At 38.4% G+C, this 25,275-nt stretch overlaps 2 protein-coding genes across 2 annotated transcripts in view; one reads left to right on the top strand and one right to left on the bottom strand.

Moving 5' to 3' along the window:
* Nucleotides 1–223: 223 nt before the first annotated feature.
* Nucleotides 224–7,526, top strand: OPN3 (opsin 3). Its single transcript, XM_040262842.1, is given in 5 exon segments — nucleotides 224–353; nucleotides 356–517; nucleotides 520–569; nucleotides 3,112–3,176; nucleotides 5,511–7,526. Coding segments are annotated over 5 exon segments (723 nt in total). The 3' UTR covers nucleotides 5,827–7,526.
* A 614-nt stretch (nucleotides 7,527–8,140) lies between these two features.
* KMO (kynurenine 3-monooxygenase) overlaps nucleotides 8,141–25,275 on the bottom strand; it is a 64,742-nt gene continuing 47,607 nt past the window's right edge. The window contains exons 11-15 of the mRNA XM_040263573.1: nucleotides 23,169–23,226; nucleotides 12,204–12,286; nucleotides 10,947–11,048; nucleotides 10,799–10,858; nucleotides 8,141–8,834 (exon numbers count right to left, since the gene is read on the bottom strand). Of these exons, the coding sequence (XP_040119507.1) occupies nucleotides 8,679–8,834; nucleotides 10,799–10,858; nucleotides 10,947–11,048; nucleotides 12,204–12,286; nucleotides 23,169–23,226 (459 nt within the window). The 3' untranslated portion in view covers nucleotides 8,141–8,678. The remainder of the gene's footprint in view (nucleotides 8,835–10,798; nucleotides 10,859–10,946; nucleotides 11,049–12,203; nucleotides 12,287–23,168; nucleotides 23,227–25,275) is intronic.

Below are 25,275 nucleotides of genomic sequence, written 5' to 3'. Positions count from 1 at the left end.
ATATGACTTGGTGACTAAAGAATACGTGCCATTTTCCACTCCACGATTTCTGAGTAAATGTATCTCCAGCTGAATTTCCTGAGGACTGTGAGGCATAATTTCTCTTAAGATATTTTGGCTTTTGGAGCACTTTGTTGGTTCCAGATGCTCTGCTCTGTAAGGTATTGCGGTGATGAATGTATCACCCCTGGTCAGTCTTCCCCCACTCCCCTGCACCCCCACCATGCCCTGCTATGCTGTCCCACTTTCTCTTCTTGCAGGGATTGTTTCCATCATCACCCTAACCAGGCTGGCATATGAGTGTTATATTTGCATGATCCATGCCAGAGTGATCAATTTTCCCCAGGCCTGGAGGACATTCCTTGCATCTGGCTGTCCTCAATAGTGTGGTCAGGAGCATCTCTCCTGGGCTGGAACAACCACATCCTGGACAGGCATGGACCAGGCTGCATTGGGGACTGGCCATCCAAGGACACCCGCCACTCCTCCTTTGTGCTTTTCTTGTTTCTTGGCTGCCTGATGGTGTCTTTGCTCACTGTTATGGCCATATTCTGTTTTCCATTCAAAATGTGAGCTGAAGACTATGAACACCCCTCCCTCAAACTGTCCTCAGTAGAAACTTTCCCTCAGAAGAGAATCACTCTTCCCCCACAGCTGGTGCAGCTCTCGGGGATTTCCTGTTTGATAAAATTTTGCACGATGAGTCACTGTCTAAAAAAAAAAAATCAATGAGGAATTTACTCTCTCTATGTCACTCTCTAAACCAGAAAAAGGAAGGAAAAGTGTTCTGGATGGGCACAATCAACAACCCCCCAAATCCTACATTCTCAAGCATTCTGAGAGTTGAAAAACTCTCATAAAGGGGATTTCGCACTTCCCATAAGTTTATTCACCGAATCTGCACTAGAGAATGGTACAGATATTTTGCCTGGAAATCACTTTTTGAGTCATAAAAGACAAGAACTGACAATGGCAGGTTTCTTGTTAAGTGCTAACAAGAAGGAAGTCTAAAGTAACAGACCGGGGCATGCTTCATATTCCAGTTTCTAACTTCAGTCACGTATGTTTTCCTTACTCATTGCCTTTTCCTACTCTTTTCTCTTCTCTCATCAAAATTCTCTAGTCTCTCGCTCAATCTGCCAAACCCCTCTAGCTTTCACCTCTTTAAAATCACTAGTCATCTGTATTATTTTAAATCATGACCCATTATTCTCAACTTTCATGTTCCAACATTTTTCATGCACATTCATTCTGAAAACAAAATCAAATCCCTTGTTCAATCCAACTATGTGGTTTCTGCATGACTGTAGTCAATAAGATAAGCTGGAGAAGCATCTGTACTCAGTGAACAGTGAGACTTTCTGTTATTGTCTAGTAATCTTTGGATCTCTGGATGATCCACTCTGTGTGTGTGTGTGTGTGTGTGTGTGTGTGTGTGTTAAGTCACTTCAGTGGTGTCTAACTCTTGGTGACCCCATGAACTGTAGCCCCCTTGGCTCTTCTGTCTGAGGGATTTCCCAGGCAAGAATACTGGAGTGGATTGCCATACCCTCCTCCAGGAGATCTTCCCGACCCAGGGACTGAACCCAAACCTCTGTTTCCTGCATTGGCTGGCAAATTCTTTACCACTAGCACAACCTGGGAAGCCCAATCTACTCTCTACTTAGTTGCTATTGCTGTTACAAATCATCAGTTCTCAACTTACTCTCTTGTCCTACTATGCCCCACCTCATTATTATGAAACAATCATGCTTCTTATTTGTTGGGCAAAATAAAGTAATTATCAAGAAATTCCTCAACTCCTTGACTCCATGTTCAAACTCACTCTTAGACCTCACTCTTTAGTTGCAAGGTAATGGGAGAGATCTCTCAGGACCAATCTGATTCTATATTCTTGTTTTCTTCCTCACCCCCATTCTCTGCCTCAGGGACCTCTCTCAAGTAATAATTTTCTCTTTTACTTAGATCCTCAATTTCTCCCTTACTATGGGCTCAGTGGTGGTGGTTTAGTCACTGAGTTGTGTCTGACACTTGTGACCCCATGCCAGGCTCCTCTGTCCATGGGATTCTCCAGGCAAGACTACTGGAGTGGGTTGCCATTTCCTTCTCCAAACTCTAGCATATAAGCATGCAAATTTAATTCAAAATATATTCTCAACTCCCTCTAGCTTATCACTTTATTTTTCTCCTCATCACTGTTAACTAAAAGAAAATTGATGCCACATCATCACTCAATAAGCATTTATTTGACCAATATTTATCAAACATCTAAAATGTACCAATTGCTTGCTGTTATGGGCTGAATATTTGTGCCCCTCAGATATTCAGTGTGATGGTGTAGGAGATGGGGCCTTTGGTAGGTAAATAGGGACATATGAGAATGGGGTCATGAGGGTAGGACCCTCGTGATGGTTCAGTGTCCTTATAAGAAGACAAAGAGAAACCACTCTCATTCTCTCTCTCAACTGACAGAAGAATATAGAGAGAATGTGGCTATCTACAAGCCAAGAAAAGAGGCCTCAGAATGAAAACCTTACTGGCAACTTGATCTTAGACTTCCCAGTCTCCAAGTCTGTGAGAAATGAGTTTCTATTGTTTAAGCCACTCAGTGGTAATGTGTTATGGAAGCCCAAGTGAAGATAATTACTAATCACTGAGGCTACATAGTGAATAAGGTTGAGCCACAGCCTCAGAAAGTCTGCCATTTAGTAAACTCACATATTTGTTCCTCAACCCATTGCCAATTGGCGATTCCTTCTTCTACCACACTCTCACAGAAACAGCACTCATTAAGGTCATTGATGGTCTCCCACATGTTAGAGCCAGTGGACACTTTTCAGGTTTTTTTTTTTTTTTTCCTGGCATCTGTGGCTTTGAGACTTGTGACATTGTTGACAGCTCCCACTTAATTGTGAGTTTCTGCTCTCAGTGTTTCTAGGACCCCTTTCTCTGTTATTTTTGTTACTGACTCTCTGGCCCTATCTTCTTGTCTCATTCAAGGGCTTCTTTTCCTTGGGCCTCTTTATTCTTGCTTTCTTTTTAATCCATTCACTTTATACTGCCACCAGATTAATTGTTCTCAAGTGCAAATTTTCTTGTGTCACTACCCAGAATAAGTCCTTTAAGGGTTCTATTGCCTTCACAATTAAATATAAGGCCCCTGAGCTGACTCTCAGGCCCTGCATGGCCATCTCATTTTTCACACACCAGTCTCATCCAGTCTCATTTTTTCCACACACCGTCCCTTTAGCCACCTCAGGCTCCGGGCAACTGTAGTATTTCTTGTCCCCAGAAATTGACATGTTATTTTACCTCTTTGTCTTAGCCCATTCCCTTTCCTTGGAACATTTTGTCTCTCCTGCTTTTCTAAACTCCTCCTCACCTTAGAAGGGCTGAGATCAGGATCTACTTGCTATTACCTACTCTGAATTGGTTCTCTCTTGTATATTCCCATAGCCCTCACCTGTCACCTCCCTTGTGGCATGCAGTATATTTATGTACTTGTCACCCTCGCCGAATAGTGAACTTCTCAAGAGAGACTCAGTCTTATTTTATTTCTACATACGTGCAATAGGGACAAGCAACTATTTTTGGAAAGAGTTACAGAGGGCATAGGAAGAAGTGGTGAAAGTACAAAGAGGTATGACTGGGTCTCTGCTGCCACATCAGTAAACAAGTGTTAGGGGAAACACACTGACTGAAAGTGCCCACTTTGACCAGGTACCAAAGTAATCATTTCCATGAGTTATTTTATGACAGGAGGTCCCAATAAGGAACATGGAACTAACAAGCCACTACCAACCGGAAGAATTTGGGAAAGGTCAAAAGGAGATGCCACATGTCCTGCCACCTCCCAGAATCCTCCTCGCTGAAATGCATCTTGGCTGAGCAGTATGTGCACCCCTAGGAATGACCCCGTGTCAGAGTGATTAGCCAGAGTCAACCTGGAAAATAATCCCGTCGCTGAAACTGCAAGGCATGTGACAGAGCAGTTCTCTGGATTCTTTTACCTTGCTGCTCTCTGCCCGGGCTTCCCTTCCCAATAAGATCTCTTGCTTTGTCAGCCCATGTCTCTGTGGACAATTCATTTCTGAGTGTTAAACAAGAGCCCACTCTTAGGCCCTGGAAGGGGTCCCCCTTCCTGAAACACAAGGATGTCAGAGTCACCAGCAATTGCAGCCACCACACGTTTATAATACTAATAGGAGGAACTTCTGTTACCGAGTCCAAGATTGTTCCACAAGCCACATGACATGTAAATAAATTGGGAGACAAGGTTTTGGGATGAGGAATTAATGACTATTTTAAAAGCCAGGAGTCCCAGAAGATGGCATACTAATGTCCTAGAGAACCATCTTGCTGGGGTCAGGATGCTAGCTTCTTCTATAGAACAAAGAGTGGGCAGATGAGGAGGTAAAGTAAAAAGGGCATGTGTGTGTGTGTGTGTGTGTGTGTGTGTGTGTGTGAAGTTGCTTCAGTTGTGTGTTCAACTCTTTGCAATGCTATGGACTCTAGACCACCAGGCTCTTCGGTCCCTGAAATTCTCCAAACAAGAATAACTGGAGTGGGTTGCCATGCCCTCCTCCAAGGGATCTTCCCAGCCCAGGGATTGAAACCGTGTCTCTAATGTCTCCTGCATTGGCAGGTGAGTTCTTTACCACTAGTACCACCTGGGAAGCCCCAAAAGGCCATAAGTTGCAAATATTTCCTGGTTTTAGCCAGACTCTGAGATGGGATGTGTAGGATATTCCCACTGACTATAATAACAATTCTAAGACCTACCAATGGAGGCTTGCACTTGTTAGGTAAAATTTTAGTAAAATCAGAGTTTAATACATCAGAAAACATTTATGTTTAGTAATGATAACAAATACAAAGTTAATAATTTATTTACAATTCTTACTGCACTATGCAGATTACATCCATTATCTTTGCAAAACTCCATGAAATAGATACTAATATTATTTTATTTATGGATTTATGAGCTACGTTCAAAGGAGTTAAAATTTACTTGCTTCAGGACACTTTGGTGCCTGGATTTGAACCTGGTTTGCTGTTGTATATTTTTACCAACTGATATGTAATCTTGATACAAGGAAAAAAACTCTTAACCTAATTAAAGGGACATTAGTAAGTACATCAAGCTGAAACTCTGCTAGGAAGGGCCTTTTCTGTCTCTGCTTCCCACAATATCCCCAGATTGTAGCATGAGTTGCCTCACCTCATAAGGGCTCATTGAATATTTGTGAAATGAATTAATGTTCAAAATGCCTTAAAGAAACACATCTAGCTGCCTTCATGGAAGGTTCATGCAATTTGAATCTATGGATATTATACGGCATTGAAAGAGACTTATGTAGTAAAGTTAATAAGAATTATAATAAATAAAAGACATTAAATTCCAGGGTTAATTAAGGAGACTGAGCATTACCACCTAACTCCACATCAGCTAATAAGTAAAAAAGAACAACCCAAATTAAATTAATCCAATTTTCCTAATGTCAATCCAGAGTAAGGGCCAAACTTTTACTTAATATTCAACTTTATTTTCTCCCTGCCCAGTTTTAAAGAGCCCTCTTGCAGCTCTTATGTTTCTAACTGATGAGATGCCAGACAGCGGCTAAAGACCTATCCGCAGTTGGGATAGAAATGTGTTTAAGATCCATTGTGATGTCACAGAAAGACAGGGACAGGCCAAACAAAAAAGTGACTTTTAACTCTTCTTCCATCATTTTTATCATCACTAATGATGAATCATTATCAGTGGGTGACAGTGACAGACCCAATGGGTCAAAGTTTGACGTAATCCAAGTTCATCCTTTATAGGATTGAATAACAATAATGAAAGATGGGACTAAAATCAGATGCTACTTAGACTATCATTAAAAGGACCATTTTGAAATCCCCCATTCTATGTAATATTAACAGAACTTTTGTGATTCAGAAGGAAATATGAATTGCTCTTGGACTCTTTGACCTCAGGGAGTAATTGAGCAAGACAGATTCTTTTAATTCAGTGGTTGCTTTATACAATGGAAAATCACTTGTGGCACAAAGTGTGTATCAGGCACCATCAACTTCTAACATGTCAGAAATTTTCACTTTAATGCATATTTTTCAATGACTGAATTTTCCAAAGGATATAATTTATTTCTCAAAAAAGAAAAAAAAAAAAGGAAAGAAAGAAATCCTTGGCAGTTAAAATGACTTTGTTTCATACACATGTGTGAAATTGCTAGAAAATCTCGGATTTTCTGTAGTGTTGGGTCCTATTTAGTGTCATGTCAAATGTTTGCTCAATCAAATTTATCAAAGAGGCAATTCTAGGATGAAAAAGAAAATAAACTCCTTAACTTTATGTGAAACCAAAGACTGTTGCTCTATGTGTAACATGATAAAGAAGAGCTTCAGACAAAGTGTTGCTGAGCAACTTCTAGAAGATACCATTGCAAAGCAACACACAAGGGTTTTGCTGGTGGCTCAGATGGTTAAAAGCAACACACACACACAAATGATGAATTTCAAGGTGATCAATATTTATAGGTAATCATACATTAGCAGTGGATGTACACGGTAAAGCTGGTGTTGACGGAAGATAGATGTCTCCATCTATTTCATTTCAAATATGAACACGGTAGGATTAGCCTCTCCTCCTAGTGATTTCTCATAATTTTCCAAGAATTCTAGATTTAGAAAAAAGGTTCCAGCAGAAACCAAACAAAGCTACATTTGAAGGAGAATGAAAGTAACTGTAGGACTGTATTCATGAAATGCGTTATTTAATCTTCATTGCTTTTCAATAAATCCACTGCATAAAGAGTGGTCAGAGCTACCAAAGAGGACATTTTTTCAGTCATTATTTAGACTAAACATGGATTGTTAGGACTCAAGGATTTCTTTGACAATGTAGGAAAGTAAGTGAATCATTTCATTTCCTAATTTTTATTTCTTACATGACTATTCTAGGGGTGTTGCATCTTCATAATTAATCACACTTGAAAGAAAGTGAAGTCGCTCAGTCGTGCCTGACTCTTTGCGACCCCATGGATAGTAGCCTGCACCAAGCTCCTCCGTCCATGGAATTTTCAAGGCAAGAGTACTGGAGTGGGTTGCCATTTCCTTCTCCAGGGAATCTTCCCAACCCAGGGATCGAATCCAGGTCTCTCACATTGTAGACAGACGCTTTACTGTCTGAGCCACCACTTGAAAGACTGCTAAATGATTCAGTTGGCCTATTGAAGAAGGAAGAACCAAAAAAAGTATTCACTAAATGAACTTTTTTGCTTTGTTTTTGAAGAAACAGATTTATTTTTTGTTTTCTCTGAAGTGTTCTTTATTCTTGTATTTCTAAATCATATTTAAGTTAATACTCTAAGTTATAACAACCTAAGATCATGTATAACAACAAAAACAAATTCCAACTGTCAGTGCAAATTGAGAATGTCTATATAATTTAAGTTGTCTGATTGCATACATTTCTTTAAAATTGAGTAATATAGCTTGAAGGTACTCGGTGGAGATTTTAGGAGGAAAAACAAAAAACTTTTCCAGGCCTTGTTTTAATTGTCAATGACTCTGAAACTTTAGTAGTTCTGTGAAAATTACTGACATTCTCAAAAGAAATGTAAAACTGCATGATTTGGAAGAATAATGATTTCCTGTAAGATAATTAATGCATTTAACAAAGTATATCCAATGTTTTAGAAATAATACAGAGGCCCAGAGATGTTAAAGACATGTCCAGTGTCACATGTTTAGTTTATGTTGAATCTTGGGCCAGAGCTTTGCTTTTCTGATTCACAATCTAGTGTTCTGAATGAACTTTTAAATATCAAGTTTATCCCTGGTTTTGCAGTGTATAGTTTAAGAATGTTATTAAGTTGCTTCTGAAATGGAATAAACATGGCTTCATCTTTCTATGAAACTGTTTCCACCTTTATGTATATAGATATTTAATTTATAAGACTCTTCCTATCCTTTACTTAATATGGCTTTAATAGCCTTAAATATGGTTTAAATAGTATGTTTTATATTATGACTTTTACCACAAATTTTTTTAATTAAAAAATAAATTTTTAAAATCCTCAGAAGGTAATACTGGCATTTGAAGACTGGGAAATAAAACTGATTCATTTTGAACTCTTGAGAAAGCCCCCTTTGTTTATTTATACTTCTAGTTTTAGCAAGAAAATCTGAGCCCTGTGTTTGAGTAAGTTTCATCCAAGTGATGAAAAGTACAATTACTACTAATCCATTAGGCAAATTGTGACTTTTAGTCCCAAGTGTTAAGTCAATCCTATCATGATTTCTATTAAGTCCTTTAAAGAAAAGTATGATCGTGACTTCTTGAGGTCTCTAGGGCCTTACTTTTTGAGAAGTGAAAGAGACCTTAATCATTGTGCTTTTATATTTAGAATGATTTGACCTAACAATAGTGCTGTGGGAAAACTGCATTTTACAACTGAAAGTGATGGGTTATTTTTTCAATAATTACAATAAACTTGCAGAGAAATTCTACATTGAATTTTATTATAAGCTGATAAATATCTTCCATTAGTGAATTGGAAACATGATTTTGTTCCTGTTTTGGTTACAGAGAAATCAAATATTTGCTACTTCAGGATCTTTTTATCACTTGCTAATGACATTGGGAATTTGTTCTAGTGACTCCAAGGAATTTACAGGGAAACATGTCCTGTATTCTGGAAGTAAGTGACCCACTCTGATGGTCTCCTCAAGTAGCCCAGGAGTCTCGGTGATTTGTAGCGCATAAGTAGGTAAGTACCACTGACGGCTATCAGTGTTCCAAAGAGAAAAAGTCCTCTATTTATCACCTGTAAAAAGAGTAAGAACTTTCCTTTTATTTGTTCAGAGGTTAAAATCTTGAAAATAGACTTCATTCTTAAACAGCATTGTTTACTTTCCTATTCGTTCTTCAGTGTGAAACAGATTTCATTGCATGACCACTAGGTGAAGTCCTGCAATGGCTGGTAATTTGAAGCTTCCTACCTTCCTCTCTTTCTCCTCTCTCTTCCCAGAAATTCCTGATTCCACATGTTCTGTATAAATAATTCTTAGCATTCAGTCTTTGTCCAGCCACAAAGAAATCCACAATTGAAAAAAAAAAAGAACTATGAACTCTGTCTTGGAAGAAGCCACAAGTGATTCAGTCACTGTTCAGACCCTGCACGAAGTGTCCCTAAGAAGAGTGATGGGTCCAATGAATCTCTGTGACTTGGAAGATGCACATTCAAAGACTTAGGCACCTTCACCGTCTACAGTCTATCAACCATACAAGCCGAGGAGTCCAGCCTAGGTTGTGTGCATTCCCGTATCATCCTGGCCTCTAACATTACACCAATGGTCCTACATTTAACTGCCTATTGCTATCTCTTTCCCTTTGGACTTTTAGCTTTTTGAGGGCAGGGACCTTATTTTATTCATCTATGTGTGAATAAATCTCAATTCATTCCAATCTAGTCTCTATAAGCAAAGTAATCTTTCTAAAATCCACACCTGAGAATTCAAGTCTCCTTTGTCTTCCGATTTTCCTTAAAATAATATTCATGATTTTTCGGGTCCTACTTGCTATTCCAGCTCCTTCTCCTGTCATTCTCACACATATGAGCTTCTTCCAGCTCCACCGAATATTTGCCACTCTGAATGTCTGAGAGGTTTTTTCAACCTCCACCCTCCTTCCCCGCGTCTATGACCATTCCCCTCCAGGGCAGTGCCTCTCAACTGAAAGTGGCCACTTCCTGTACTAGGCTCTGAGCTATACAAAGGGTAAGGGCTGCCTCATGTTCATCACCACGCCTAGCTCAGTGTCTACGTACTAAATAGAACTATTTATTTAGTGAATGAAGTTGTAATATTTCCACAGTGGAAGATCAGGAATCTGAATCTCCATATATGGCATCTGTGAGTCGAGTGCCCAAAATTAATGTGGATTAGATTGTGTTTTATAAGTGATTTGACTTTGTCCAATTTTTTATGTTAAAATCATAGAAATCTCAGCATTGGAGGGAATCTCATTGCATTCCCGTCTTAAGTCATTGTCAATCACTACAATACTTAGATGTTTTTCTCAAAGAACAAATATAATTTTGTATTACCTGTTTCATTTTTTTCAGAAATGGCATCATTTGTACTCGTTGTTCAGTTGCTAAGTTGTGCCTGACTCTGCAACCCCATGGACTGCAGCACACCAGGCTTCCCTGTCCTTCACTATCTCCAAGAGTTTGCTCAAACTGAAGTCCATTGAGTCAGTGATGCCATCCAACCATCTCACCCTCTGTCACCCTCTTCTCCTCCTACCCTCAATCTTTTCCAGCATCAGGGTCTTTTCTAATGAGTCAGCTTTTCACATCAGGTGGCCAAAGTATTGGAGCTTCAGCTTTAGCAAGAGGCCTTCCAAAGAATATTCAAACCAGTCAATCCTAAAGGATTTTGCCCAATTTTATAAATTAAACCCATAGGAATATTGCATGAAGAAAGTCAACTGCTAAATAAAAGTAAAAGGTCATGCTGCTAAAATAAAATGAAAAGTTTAGAAATATCAGCATCAGTTTCTTTTTGGAATTTCTTCTCTTCAAGAATTGCCTCTTAAGAGGCAATGGGAGTTGCCTCTTCTTTGTAATTTTGTTCATTAGGCATTCTGTCATCTGGGTAGCCAGGACATTTTTTATTGGAAGGCAAACACTTGGTGTCTGTTTCATTATTTCCATATTTGTCTGAGGTAAACATAACCATGACACTGTAAACTTCAACATTACAAGTAAGTGTAACTTGTTCCCACCTTTTTCTGCCAGTACCAATGCAGCACTGCTTTATGGTATCTTATTCTGGAAAAGGTGACCTATAAAAGTTTAAAAAGTATTCTTCAGTATTCTATAATGACTAAACAGAAGATTAAAATGAGGAAAAGTCTTAAATCCAGACCTTACCATGGTATAAAGAGGAATAAAGGTAGATGGCATAATAGCATGAAGAAGTCTCTCTATGTTCTTTTGGAAGATGAACCACCTTGAGTTGACATGTGCTCGCATCTGTAATAATGTAAGGAGTCTCAAAGAATATCTTTTGAAATGTACCTTTAATTGTTTACTACAACTTATTATCACTCTTCATTCCCATTCACCGCAAAGCCAGACTCAAAGTAGTCAAATAAATTCTTGCTTCCTATCCATTTCAGTCGTTTTCTTTTCAGCCAGTGTCACAGGACAGTAACTTGAAAAGGTACAGCAATTATGCAAAACCTGTTAGAACTCTATTTTGCTCGAGGGTCAATTCTATTTCAGCAAGTGTTTGCATGAATCTGTGAGTTGTCTGTGAGCCCAAGATTTGATTAATTTCTGTTATTTTCTGGTCAGTTTGCAACATTATTTTGGCAAGAAGAGATCTGTTTAAAGCTATGCCTCTAGATTTAGTCCATATTCAAGATAAATCTTATGTTATGATTGTCTTGTTTTAAAGACAAGACAAGATATCTCAGTGAGAATTCCAGAAGCTTACAGAAGCTTACCTTCACCACATATGAAAAAATTCTGCTTAAGTTGAAACCTACTTTATTTATTTCTGTCTTCAGGAGATCGAAAATAGCTACACTCTTTCTAAAAATTTATCTTGTAAATTTTTTTCATTTGATTGAAAAACTATAACCGTAATCATTTACTGTGAGTTTTCACATGACTGGCTCAAAATGGAATTGTGGTTTTCTTCTGAGTATTAATCTATTGACTGTGAATTTCTTTGGTGTTACGTATTTCTTTCAGTACAAAAACCCCCAAAGATTATTTAATGCTACTGTAAGTTCACAGCTTATAATGTTAAGAATGGAAATGTCTCTTAAACTTTCCAAATATATTAACTCATATCAAAAATATTTTTTCATTAAAACAGTGTATTACTAACTCTACTAAATGTCTAAGGCTTGAGCTGATGAATGATCAGATACTGAAACCAGACACCTTTTCATTTTTGTTACCTTCTAAATGTCCCTAAAATACAGATGAAGATGGTGTGTGGGGGTCATTATCACTGTCTCTGCCTTCATATTTCAACCATGTAAAAAAGAATGCTCTGTGTGTGTGTGTTCTTACACAGCATGCATGAGATGGGGCTGGAACAAAGAAAAATTAAAGAATGTTTATTAGAATATCAGTGCATGATCTTATTGAAAAGAACAAAACCTTCTCACTTACCTCTATGTAATTGTACATGGATAGGTCTGAAATTGCATGGTCATCTGGAACTCTAAATCTTGAGAATTCTGGAAGACACATACCTAGAATCCAAGTTAAATAAGATATCTTTCCCAAAACAGTCTGTTAAAAAAATGGGCTGAACTCTATACAGTTCAAATTAAATGGTGTATTCTCTACCAGTGTTCTCTCTAACCTTATAAAGCTATGGACAACAAAGCTGTATGACCAACAATCTGTGAATACTGAGCAATAACACATGGACATTTCCCATCACCTATAGTTTAATAAAATTATGATAAAGACTATGAAATATACTAGATTAGTAAATCATTATTTTTTACTTCACAAATGGAAAGCAGTTCATATAAATGACTTTAAAGTGATTCCAAATCCTTAGATGTTGCTACTCTCCTTTTTGTTCTTTCTTGCTACCCCATGTAAAGTTGTTTCATTTGAACCTAAGTCACCTGGCTTCCTTGATGACTCAGACGGTAAAGCATCTGCCTGCAATGAGGGAGACCGGGGTTCGATTCTTGGGTCAGGAAGATCCCCTGGAGAAGGAAATGGCAATCCACTCCAGCATTCTTGCCTGGAAAATCCCATGGACGGAGGAGCCTGATAGGCTAGAGTCCGTGGGATCGCAAAGAGTCGGACACGACTGAGCGACTTCACTCCACTTCACTTCACCTGTTTCGGTAGTGCAGTGGTTATCACACTCGCCTCACATGTGAAATGTCCCTGATTCTATACCAGGCAGAAACAGTCTTCCCTTTGGGCTTCCCTGGTGGCAGAGACAGTTAAGAGTCTGCCTGCAGTGTAGGAGACCTGGGATTGATCCCTCAGTCAGGAAGGTCCCCTGGAGAAGGGAATGGCTATCTGCTTCAGTATTCTTACCTGGGAAATCCCATGGACAGAGGAGCCTGGAAGGCTACAGTTATGGAGTCACAAAAAGTCAGACATGACTGAGCAACTAACACTCACCTCAGCTCACCTTGTTAGCTTAAACATCAGCTCCTCCATTATTCTCTTATCTCTCAGAGGAAGGCCCCATGTTTTACTCATGTTTGAAAACTTAAACTGGTATATGGTAAATACTGAATAAATATTTTATAAAGTAATGATTGATAATTTCACAGGGCCAAACAACTCCCATTTTTGGGAAGCCATTTCTAAAGTCTGAGAGTGCCCATGAGTACAAGCCCCAGCTTCATCACTTTCTAGCTACTTGGCTTTGGGCAAGTTACTTAAGGTTAAATTTCCTAAGTTGTAAACTCTAAGCTTAAATTTCCTCAGTTGTAAACCAGGCACAAGAATAGTACCTATGCCCCTCGTTTTTCATGAGGTAATACATTAAAAAAAACGTTGCAAGATCCTCAACACATATTACATGTTCAGTGATGTTAGTTATTATTGTGATAATTAGTTTTATCTATGTCTTATAACTAAAACCAATATTGACAGTATGTTCTGCTATATAAGCTCTCAATCTATCTCCACCATTGTCATCACATGCTAACCAATCACACACGGGCTAAGAAGCGAGGAGACAAAATACCTCTGGATCCTGAGCATCTCAGATAACTGGGAAAGAAAGTAAGAAATCCAGAAGCAATTTACCTAGAATCCATAATCTTCTCAGATTCAGACACCATAGTGTCCACTGACACCCTATAACACTCAAAATTTTTTTTACTCTGAGCTTACTTTATTCCAGCCTTTTTTTTTTAAACTTTTTTTTTTTTCCCCTTGAGGGATAGCTGTTGTACAATATCCCAGAAGGTGCAATGGTAAAGAATCCACCTGCCAATGCTGGAGACCCTTGAGATTGGGGTTCGATCCCTGGGTTGGGAAGAACCCGGGAGTAGGAAGTGGTGACCCACTTTGAAAGTCCATGGACAAAGGAGCCTGGCAGGCTACAGTCCTTGGGGTTGCAAAAGAGTTGAACACCACTCAGCCCACACAAACAGTCACAGTCACATTACATGAGTTACAGGGGTATAACAGTGACTCACAATTGTTAAAGGTTATACTCCATTTATAGTTATCATAAAATATTGTTTGTATTCCCTGTGTTGTACAGTATATCCTTATAGCTTATTTATTTTATACCTCATAGTTTGCCCCTCACCTTACCCTTTTACCCACTAGTAACCACTAGCTTGTATCTGTGAATCAGGCTTAAAAAAAAAAAATGCTTTACACAAGTCATTTGATTTAACCCTCACAGCTTTCTGAAGTTGGTATTATCCCCACTTTATTGGTGGGAAAAAAAATGAGACTTTAGAAAAATAAAGTGACTTGTTCAAGGTCACAGGGCTAATAAGTTGGCAAATCAAGACTGGAATCTGGAGAAAACAAGAAGGCAGAGGAGTAGGTGGACATGGAGTACAACTCTCTCCACAGATACATCAGGAATGCACCTTCAGACACAGAAGTGCATGCAGAACACTAGCTGAGTGTGGACAGGAGTACCTGACCAGAGGAAAAGGACATATAGAATCACGCAAGACTTGGTAGGATGAAGGAACTAGGGGAAAAAACAGGAGTGTTAGAAGGACTGGACCTGCCCTCAGTGGGTGGGAGCACTGAAGCAGGGGTCCGATCCCCACATCGGGGCAATTGTCTGAGTCAAAGGAGAAACATTTAAGGCTGAGAGTGAAACAGCTGATCTGTGGCAGCCTAAATGGAATGAGAATCAGACAGTCTTTGCTCCAGCCGTACATACCTCAGAGAGGGACACAGTCTCCTGGAAGGCACAGTGGCTGGGAACTGAAGCTTAGGGATTGTGGAGCAATCCCAGGGTGAGGGCTGCTGTTGACTGTGGAAAGACAGATCAAGGGGATATGAGGGAGGAGACTGTGGTGGGAAATGCCTGTGGAGGAAAGCCAGGCAGCCATGGAAGCAAGGCGATACTGCTGAGTCACACGTAGGGTGTGGAGCCATCACCATAGCCTCTCTCTCTCCACACACCAGCATCAGCAGCTGAACAATAGAGAGACTGGCCCATCAAGCGCCTGACGCACTGAACTACAGAGCAGGACCCCACCCAAGGTGCTCCTTTAAGTGACTGATGTGCCGCTGATCTACAGAGTAGGATCCCAGCCACGGGGCCCCTCTATGAGCCTGATGCATGGAACAACAGAGAAGGACCCCAGGCAAGGGAGCCCTATAAGTGCCTGAATGGACAGAGCTACAGAGAAAGACTGGCCAAAGAGGCCTAATGATTGTCAGCTACTAGAGCCTCGAAACAAGACTGTTAGGGCCATAACTCCTATGGTGGAGGCAGCCCATGTTCCCGCACACGTGGTGCTGCCAGCGTCCCCACAAGCCAAGCAGCCGCACCACCTTCACACTCAACTCTCACTGGGGCAGAGCTGCCACAGGCCAAAAAGTCTTAAGTCTATGGGCGCAGGGTCGCTTCAGCTGTGCCTGAGTCCTTGTGACCCTGTAGACTGTGGCCTGCCGGGCTTCTCTGTCAGGGAGTGGGGTTCTTCAGGCAATATTGGAGTGTATTGGCCAATACTGGTTGCCATACCCTTCTAGAGCACTATATTTCCTGCTGTCCTAGCCGCCAGCTCCCCTGAGTACCTGGTGCTGCCAGAACCCCTGCAACCCAAGCAGATGTACCACCTCCACTCCTGGCCCTCACAGGGGCAAACCCAAGTCCTCCAGGGGAGACTCATGAGCAAACCCCAATAGACAACCCACATACAGAGGTGGAAATAAAACCACAGTTGAAACCCAGGGGCAATGTGGCTAAGGAAGAAGACCCAAAACCTTCCCACCAGCTGTACAACCTGCAGATTCAATCCACACCATCAACTACAGAATCTGTGTCTATGGAATATACAAAAGATCATTGAGAGCGCCCACAAAAGAAAATGCACTAGTTCTGTTAGCTGTGGACATTGGAGGCAAGAACACATAGGAGCAGGACCAGATTAGAATCTGAGCTGTCCCCGCAGCAGGTCCAGAGATGAGCACAGTGTTGAGGGGCATCCTAGGCAGGTGAGGTGGACTGTGACTCCCATTGAGGGAAAGGACTCTGACAGCAGTAACTCAAGAAAAACATTTATTATTCTTATGTTTTGACTTGTTGTGTAAATTCTTTTGGATCTTTTTTCTTTGTTTTTCCTCCACCCCCACCCCTTTCTGTTGTAGTTGTAAATTTAATTGGCACTATGAAATCTAATTAAGCTTTTGAGATTTTTTTTTCTTTTTCTGTCACATTTTTTATTGTTGTTATAAACCTCTGCCTCTACACTGGGCTTTTGCAGTTCTGTGGCGTTTCCCCCCACCCCCACTTTTTTTCTTCTTTTCTCTTCTTTTTAATTTTAATTTTTAAAATCTATTATTATTATTATTTTCTACATTTATTCCTTTGTTTGCTTTTCCTACTATTCTTTTCTCCTTGCAGTTAATCTTGAAAGTATATAAATCTTCTTCATATACCTCTAACTTTGCATATCTATTTTTTCTTTCTTTTCTTTCTTTCCTTTTCTCTCAACATATTTGTTAGTTTTTTTTTTTATTGCTTTATTCCCCAATTGGCACCTTGCTATAGTTTTGTTTTCCAGTTTGTGCTTTAGTTAGTTTTGTTCTCGTAGATATAATTTTTTATTTCCTTTGTTTGCAGGGTCAATCTATTCTATTTTTGTTGGACTGTTTTTACTTTGCTTATGTGTGTATATGTATATGTGTATATTCTATTATTTTAATTATTATTTGCCTGATTTTGTAACTGCCATTTGTCTGAGGTTCATCTATGGTTTCTCGTTTTCAGATATTTGCTTTAATCTCACTTAATGCCATAACAAACCACTTATGGAAACTTTATTCTTCACCAGAGATCAAGCGTTGAGCTTTTGGAGTGGGAGCACTGACTTCAACACCCTAGACTACCAGAGAACTAACCCTAGGAAGTATCAAATAGTGAGAACTCACACAAAGGAAATCAGTTGAATACACTACCCAGCATCACCCAACCACTAGGAGCACCCTGTGCAAGATGCCTCATCTAAACAGCAAACAAAAGCACACACCCAGTCATCAGCAGACAGGATTACCACCTCACTCAGCCTTGCCCATCAAAGGAAAAACAAACAAACAAGAAAAACTCTGCACAAATCTCACCCTAGACAAAGCTTACACAAACCACTGGACCAACCTTAGGAGGGCAGAAACCAAAAGGAAGAAAGAATTAAACCTTGAAACCTGGGAGAAAGAGACCTCAAACACAATATGTTTAAAAAAATAATGAGAAGGCGGAGAAATACTATACAAATGAAGGAAGAAACTAGAAACACAGAAGTCCAAATAAATGAAGAGGAAATAGGCAAACTATCTGGAAAAGAATTCAGAATAATGATAGTAAATATGATCAAAAACCTTGAAAACAAAATGGAGAAAATGCAAGAATCAATTAACACAGACCTAGAAGAATTAAAGAATAAACACACAGAGACAAACAACACAATTACATAAATTAAAAATACTCTAGAAGGAATCAATAGCAGATTATCTGAAGCAGAGGAATGAATCAAAGAGTTAGAAGATAAAATGGTGGAAATAACTTCTGAAGAAAAGAATAAAGTAAAAAGAATGAAAAGAACCGAGGATAGTCTCAGAGACCTCTGGGACAATATCAAACGCACCAACATTTGAATTACAGAGGTCCCAGAAAAAGAAGAGGAAAAGAAAGAGTATGAGAAAAATTTTTAAGAGATTATAGTTGAAAATTTCACCAACATGGCAAAGGAAATAGTCAATCAAGTCCAAGAGACACAAAGAGTCCCAAACAGGATAAACCTGAGGAGAAATACCCCAGACACATACTAATCAAACTAACAAGACTAAACACAAAGAAAGTATATTAAAAGCAACATAGGAGAAGCAACAAATAACATACAAGGGAAACCTCAGACACTTAACAGCTGATCTTTCAGCAGAAACTCTGCAGGCCAGAAGGGAATGGCAGGATATATTTAAAGTATTGAAAGGGAAAAATCTACAACCAAGATTACAGTACCCAGCAATGATCTTATTCAGAATTGATGGAGAAATAAAAAGCTTTTCAGACAAGCAAAAGTTAAGAGAATTCAGTACCACCAAACCAGCTTTACAACAATATTAAAGGGACTTATATAGTCAAGAAATACAAGAGAAGAAAAAAGATCTACAAAATAAACCCCAAACAATTAAGAAAATGGCAATAGGAACACATATATCAATAATTACTTTAAATGTAAATGGATTAAATGCTTCAACCAAAAGACACAGATTGGCTGAATGGATACAAAAACAAGGCCCATATATATGCTGACTACAAGAAACTCGCTTCAGACCTAAAAACATATAGACTGAAAGTGAAAGGATGGAAAAATATATTCCATGCAAAAGGGAAGCAAAATAAACCTGTAGTAGCAGTCCTCATATCAGAAAAAATAGACCTTAAAATAAGGAAGATTGCAAGAGATAAGGAAGGACACTACGTAATGATCAGGGGGTCAATCCAAGAGAAAAATGTAACGATTGTAAATATCTATGCACCCAACATAGGAGCACCTCAATACATAAGACAAACACTAATAGACATAAAAGGAGAAATTGATAGTAACACAATATGTCTTAAATGATACATTAGATGAGATGTATCTCATTGATATCTTTAGGACATTCCATCCAAATGCAGAAGGCTATAGCAGCAGCAGCAGCATACCTTCTTCTTAAGAAGTAGCAGCAGCATACCTATTCTCCAGGATAGACCACATCTTGGGTCACAAGTCAAACCTCAGTAAATTTAAGAAAACTGAAGTCATATCAAGCGTCTTCTCTGACTACAATGCTATGAGACGAGATATCAATTACAAGAAAAAAACTGTAAGAAACACAAACACATAGAGATTAAACAACACATTTCTAAATAACCAATAGGTTACTGAAGAAATCAAAAGGGAAATAAAAAAATTTCTAGAAACAAATAACAGTGAAAACATGACAACTCAAAACCTATGGGATGCAGCAAAAGCAGTTCTAAGAGGGAAGTTTATAGCACTACGATCCTACCGCAAGAAAGAAGAAAAACATTGAAGAGACAACCTAACTTTACACCTAAAACAACTGGAAAAAGAAGAATTAAGCCCCAAAATTAGTAGAAGAAATCATAAAGATCCAAGCAGAAATAAATGAAAAAGAAATGAAAGAAACAACAGTAAAATTAATAAAACTGAAAGCTGGTTCTCTGAGAAGATAAACAAAATTGACAAACCTTTAGCCAGACTCATCAAGAAAAAAAAAAGAGAAAAGAATCAAATCAACAAAATTGGAAATGAAAAAGGAGAGGTTACGACAGACAAAGCAGAAATAGAAAGGATTTTTAAGAGATTATAGTTGAACATTTCCCCAACATGGCAAAGGAAATAGTCAGTCAAGTCCAAGAGGCACAAAGAGTCCCAAACAGGATAAACCTGAGGAGAAACACCCCAGACACATAACAATCAAACTAAGAAGACTAAATACAAAGAAAGTATATTAAAACAAAAATAGATACAAATTAGATATAAAAATCCTCAACAAAATTTTAGCAAACAGAATTTAGCAACCTCAGAAAGCTCATAAACCATGATCAAGTTGGGTTTATTCTAGGGATGCAAGGATTCTTCAATATATGCAAATCAATCAATGTGGTACATCATGTTAACAAATTGAAAGATAAAAACTAAATGATAATCTCAACAGATGCAGAAAAAAGACTTTAACAAAATTCAGCACCCATTTCTGATTAAAACTCCTCAAAAAAATGGGCAGAGAAGGAATCTGCCTCAACACAGTAAAGGCCATATATATAAATCTACAGCAAAAATTATTCTCAATGGTGAAAAACTGAAAGCATTCCCCCTAAGATCAGGAACAGGACAAGGGTGTTCACTTTGACTGCTATTATTCAACATAGTTCTGGAAGTCCTAGCTACAGCTATCAGAGATGAAAACAAAAAAAAAATTCTGATCGGAAAAGAAGAAGTAAAGTTCTCACTGTTTGCAGATGACATGATACTGTACATAGAAAACTCTAAAGATAGTATCAGAAAATTATTAGAGCTAATCAGTGAATTTAACAAAGTTGCAGGATACAAACTCAATACACAAAAATCATTTGCATTTCTGTATACTAACAACAAAAAATCAGAAAGAGAAATTAAGGAATCAACCCCATTCACCACTGCAACTTAAATAATTAAATATCTAGGAATAAACATACCTCAGGAGAGAAAAGAATTGTACACAGAAAATTATGACACTAATGAAAGAAATCAAAGACAAAATAAACAGATGAACAGATATTCTGTGTTCCTTGGTAGGAAGAATCAATATTGTGAAAATGACTGTATTACCAAATGCAATCTACATGTTCAATATGATCCCTATGAAATACCAAAGGCATTTTTCATAGAATTAGAACCAAAAATTTCACAATTCATATGGAAACACAAAAGACCTCAAGTAGTCAAAGCAATCTTGAGAAAGAAGAATGGACCTGGAGGAATCAACCTTCCTGACCTCAGATTATATTGCAAAGCTACCATCATCAAAACAGTATGGTACTGGCACAAAAACAGAAATATAGACCAATGGAACAAGATAGAAAGGCAAGAAATAAACCCATGCACATATGAGTACCTCATTTTTGACAAAGGAGGCAAGAATATACAATAGGACAAAGACAGCCTCTTCAATAAATGGTTCTGGGAAAACTGGACAGCTACATGTAAAAGAATGAAATTAGGAAACTTCCTAATACCAAACACAAAGGTAAACTCAAAATGGATTAAAGACCTAAATGTAAGACCAGAAACTATAAAACTCTTAGAGGAACATATAGGCAGAACACTCGATGACATAAATCAAAGCAAGATCCTCTATGACCCACCTCCTTGAAGAGTGGAAATAAAAACAAAAGTAAACAAGTGGGACCTGGTTAAACTTAAAGGCTTTTGCAAAGCAAAGGAAACCACAAGCAAGGTGAAAAGACAACTCTTTGAATGGGAGAAAATAATAAACAGCAAATGAAACAACTGACAAAGGATTAATTCCCAAAATATACAAGCAGCTCATACAACTCAATGCCAGAAAAACAAACAACCCAATCAAAAAGTGGGAGAAAGACCTAAACAGACATTTTTCCAAAGAAGACATATAGATGGCTAACAAACACATGAAAAGATGCTCAACATAGCTTACTATTAGAGAAATGCAAGTCAAAACTATAATGAGATATCACTTCACTCCAGTCATAATGGCCATCATCAAAAAGTCTACAAACAATAAATGCTAGAGAGGGTGTGGAGAAAGAGAATGCTTTTGCACTGTTGGTGGGACTGTAAATTGATACAGCCACTATGGAAGACAGTATGGAGATTCCTTTAAAAACTAGGATAAAACCACCATATGATCCAGCAATCCAACACCTAGACATATATCCTGAGGAAACCAAAACTGGAAAAGACACATGTGTCCCATTGTTCACTATAGCACTATTTACAATAGCCAGAACACGGAAGCAACCTAGATGTCCATCGACAGATGAATGGATCAAGAAGTTGTTGTACATATACACAATGGAATATTACTCAACCATAAAAGGAACATAACTGAGTCAGTTCTGATGAGGTGGATGAACCTGGAACCTATTATACTGGGTAAAGTGAGTCAGAAAGAGAAATATATATCATATTCTAACATATATACAGAATCTAGAAAAATGGTACTGAAGAATTTATTAACAGGACAGCAGTGGAGAAACAGACATAGAGAATAGACTTATGGACATGGGGAGGGGGAGGAGAGGGTGAGATGTATGGAAAGAGTAACATGGAAACTTACATTACCATATATAAAATAGATAGCCAATGGGAATTTGCTGTATGGCTCAGGAAACTCAAACAGGGGCTCTGTATCAACCTAGAGGGGTGGGATTGGGTGGGAGATGGGAGGGAGGTTCAAAAGGGAGGGGATATATGTATACCTATGGCTGATTCATGTTGAGGTTTGACAGAAAACAGAATTCTGTAAAGCAATGATCCTTTAATAAAAAAAGAAATTTAAAAAGGCTGGAATCTGGGTGTAGATTCAAAACTAGTTCTTAAGTAGTCTCTTATCTGCCACAGGTTTAATTTCAGAGGTGACCTTTGAGAGCATGTGGAGCTGAGAAGCACTAAAAGTTATCCAGTTCTATTGTTTTCAATTTCTTTTACAGATGAAAATTATGTACATTTAACTTATTTTCAGAGTTATATATAAAAATTTAAAACTTCAATACTTGTAAAATTATTTGTGGAATTCATTTTAATCAAAAGGTAAATGGAAGTATTATATGCAAACTTTGACAAAGCAAAAAACAAGAAAATGCTGGAGCTTCCAAAGGTGTTCTGAGGGCAAGCTGTAGGGAATATAGGCATGGGTGTTAACTAGACTGAGAGGGAGATAAAGGGGTATGTGTGCATGCTAAGTAGTTTCAGTTATGTCTGACCCCATGGACTGTAGCCTCGCCAGGCTCCTCTGTCCATGGAGTTCTCCAGGCAAGAATACTGGAGTGGGTAGCCACTCCCTTCTCCAGGATCTTCCTGACCCAGGGATAAAACCAGGGTCTCCTGCATTGCAGGTGGATTTTTTGCCATCCAAGCCATCACGGAGGCCCAGAAAGGAGTATACCTTCACCAAACTTTGGTACTCAGAACTTTTTTTCTTGGTATAAACCTCCATGTAAAAACTTAAAAGAAACTGTCTTTTCCTCTCTGGGTGTTTGTTGTCTGCAATGAGCAACAACAGTGGCACAGAGTATTAAAAGAAAAAATTATAATTCTGATTAGGAAATCTAATTCATGATTTGAAATCTTCCAGGATCAGAAACAGGTGTACAATTAATCAGCAAGACTAATCCATGTCCCACTGAGAAATTTTACTTACTAAAGTCATTATTGAATTTATCCATTAATTCATCAAATACCAAGCAGTCTTCAAAGCCCTAAAACAAGAAAAAATGGGAAAAAATGAACTGGAAATAATAAATACTTCATTTAGCAATTTTGAATAGACTTTTCATTGGTGGTATAACTCACAGGATATTTGTACCCTAAACCAGTATGTAACAGCTGAAGAGTCACACGTGGTATTGAATTCTGATTAAAAATGCCATTAACAGCATGTTTGATGGTTTTGTCTTTGCCCAGTTTATTCATTTATATATATATATATATATATCAGTTCAATTCAATTCAGTTCATTTCAGTCTCTCAGTCGTGTCCGACTCTTTGTGACCCCATCAACTGCAGCATGCCAGGCCTCCCTGTCCATCACCAACACTCAGAGTTTACTCAAACTCACATCCATTGAGCCGATGTCATCCAGCCAACTCATCCTCTGTCGTCCCCTTCTCCTTCTGCCTTCAATCTTTCTCAGCATCAGGGTCTTTTCCAATGAGTCAGTTCTTCATATCAGGTAGCCAGAGTATTGGAGTTTCAGCTTCAGCATCAGTCCTTCCAATGAATATTCAGGACTGATCTCCTTTAGGATGGACTGGTTGGATCTCCTTGCAGTCCAAGGGACTCTCAAGAGTCTTCTCTAACACAACAGTTCAAAAGCATCTATTTTGGGGGGCTCAGCTTTCTTTATAGTCCTACTCTCACATCCATACATGACTACTGGAAAAACCATAGCTTTGACTAGACAGACCTTTGTTGGTAAAGTAATGTCTGTTTTTTAAAAAGCTGTCTAGGTTGGTCATAGCTTTTCTTCCAAGGAGCAAGTGTCTTTTAAAATCATGGCTGCAGTCACTATCTGCAGTGATTTTGGAGTCCCACTGTTTCCCCATCTGTTTGCCATGAAGTGATGGGACTGGATGCCATGATCTTAGTTTTCTGAATGTTGAGTTTTAAGCCAACTTTTTCACTCTCCTCTTTCACTTTCATCAAGAGGCTCTTTACTTCTTCGCTTTCTGCCATAAGTGTGGTGTCATCTGCATATATGAGGTTATTGATATTTCTCCCTGCAATCTTGATTCCAGCTTGTGCTTCATTCAGTCCAGCATTTCTCTTGATGTACTCTGCATATAAGTTAAATAAGCACGGTGACAATATACAGCCTTGATGTACTCCTTTCCCGATTTGGAACCATGTTGTTCCATGTCCAGATCTAACTCTTGCTTCCTGACCTGCATATAGGTTTCTCAAGAGGCAGATCAGGTGGTCTGGTATGCCCATCTCTTTCAGAATTTTCCACAGTTTATTGTGATCCACACAGTCAAAGGCTTTGGCATAGCCGATAAAGCAGAAGTAGATGTTTTTCTGGAACTCTCTTGCTTTTTCCATGATCCAATGGATGTTGGCAATTTGATCTCTGGTTCCTCTGCCTTTTCTAAATCCAGCTGGAAATTCATGTTTCACATACGGTTGAAACCTGGCTTGGAGGATTTTGAGCATTACTTTGCTAGCATGTGAGATGAGTGCAAGTGTGTGGTAGTATATGCAGATATAGATATAAATTTAGAATATCAAAATTTTGACAATTCTGTTGCCTCTTAAAGATGCAAAAATAATTATATTGTTCTACCATAAGCATTATAATAATATTTAAACTATTTAGGGATTTAAGATTCACATTTAGAGCAATTTAATGAGAGTATAGAACTCTCATATGAATTCATTTCCCATAAGTCAAAATTAAAGCAAATTTCTAATCAACAAATCCACAAAATTAGTAAGGTACTCTGCTAAGTGCAGTAGGGAGAAGAAAATAGAAAGCTATGTTTTCTGCATTCTAGGAAATCAAACTATGGTTTTAAGATCATATATAAATATGTAAAGGTTAAGAAATAAAATATTTCTATATCAATTACACATATCAATGTTATACCAGAGGCAAATAAATTTGTCAATTATATAGGCTGTTAATGCTATAGGAATATAGAGATAAAAGATATCATAGAGTGATGAGACAATACTCTTAAATTCTTTAATTAATTCATTTATTCCTGGAGAATTCCTACGAGATAGGTCCTAATAAAATCTGAATTTTG

Source organism: Oryx dammah, unplaced genomic scaffold (assembly GCF_014754425.2).
Source record: "Oryx dammah isolate SB20612 unplaced genomic scaffold, SCBI_Odam_1.1 HiC_scaffold_21, whole genome shotgun sequence".
Taxonomy (NCBI): domain Eukaryota; kingdom Metazoa; phylum Chordata; class Mammalia; order Artiodactyla; family Bovidae; genus Oryx; species Oryx dammah.
Note: the sequence above shows the minus strand (reverse complement) of the source record. Positions and strands in the feature narration are given on the sequence as shown.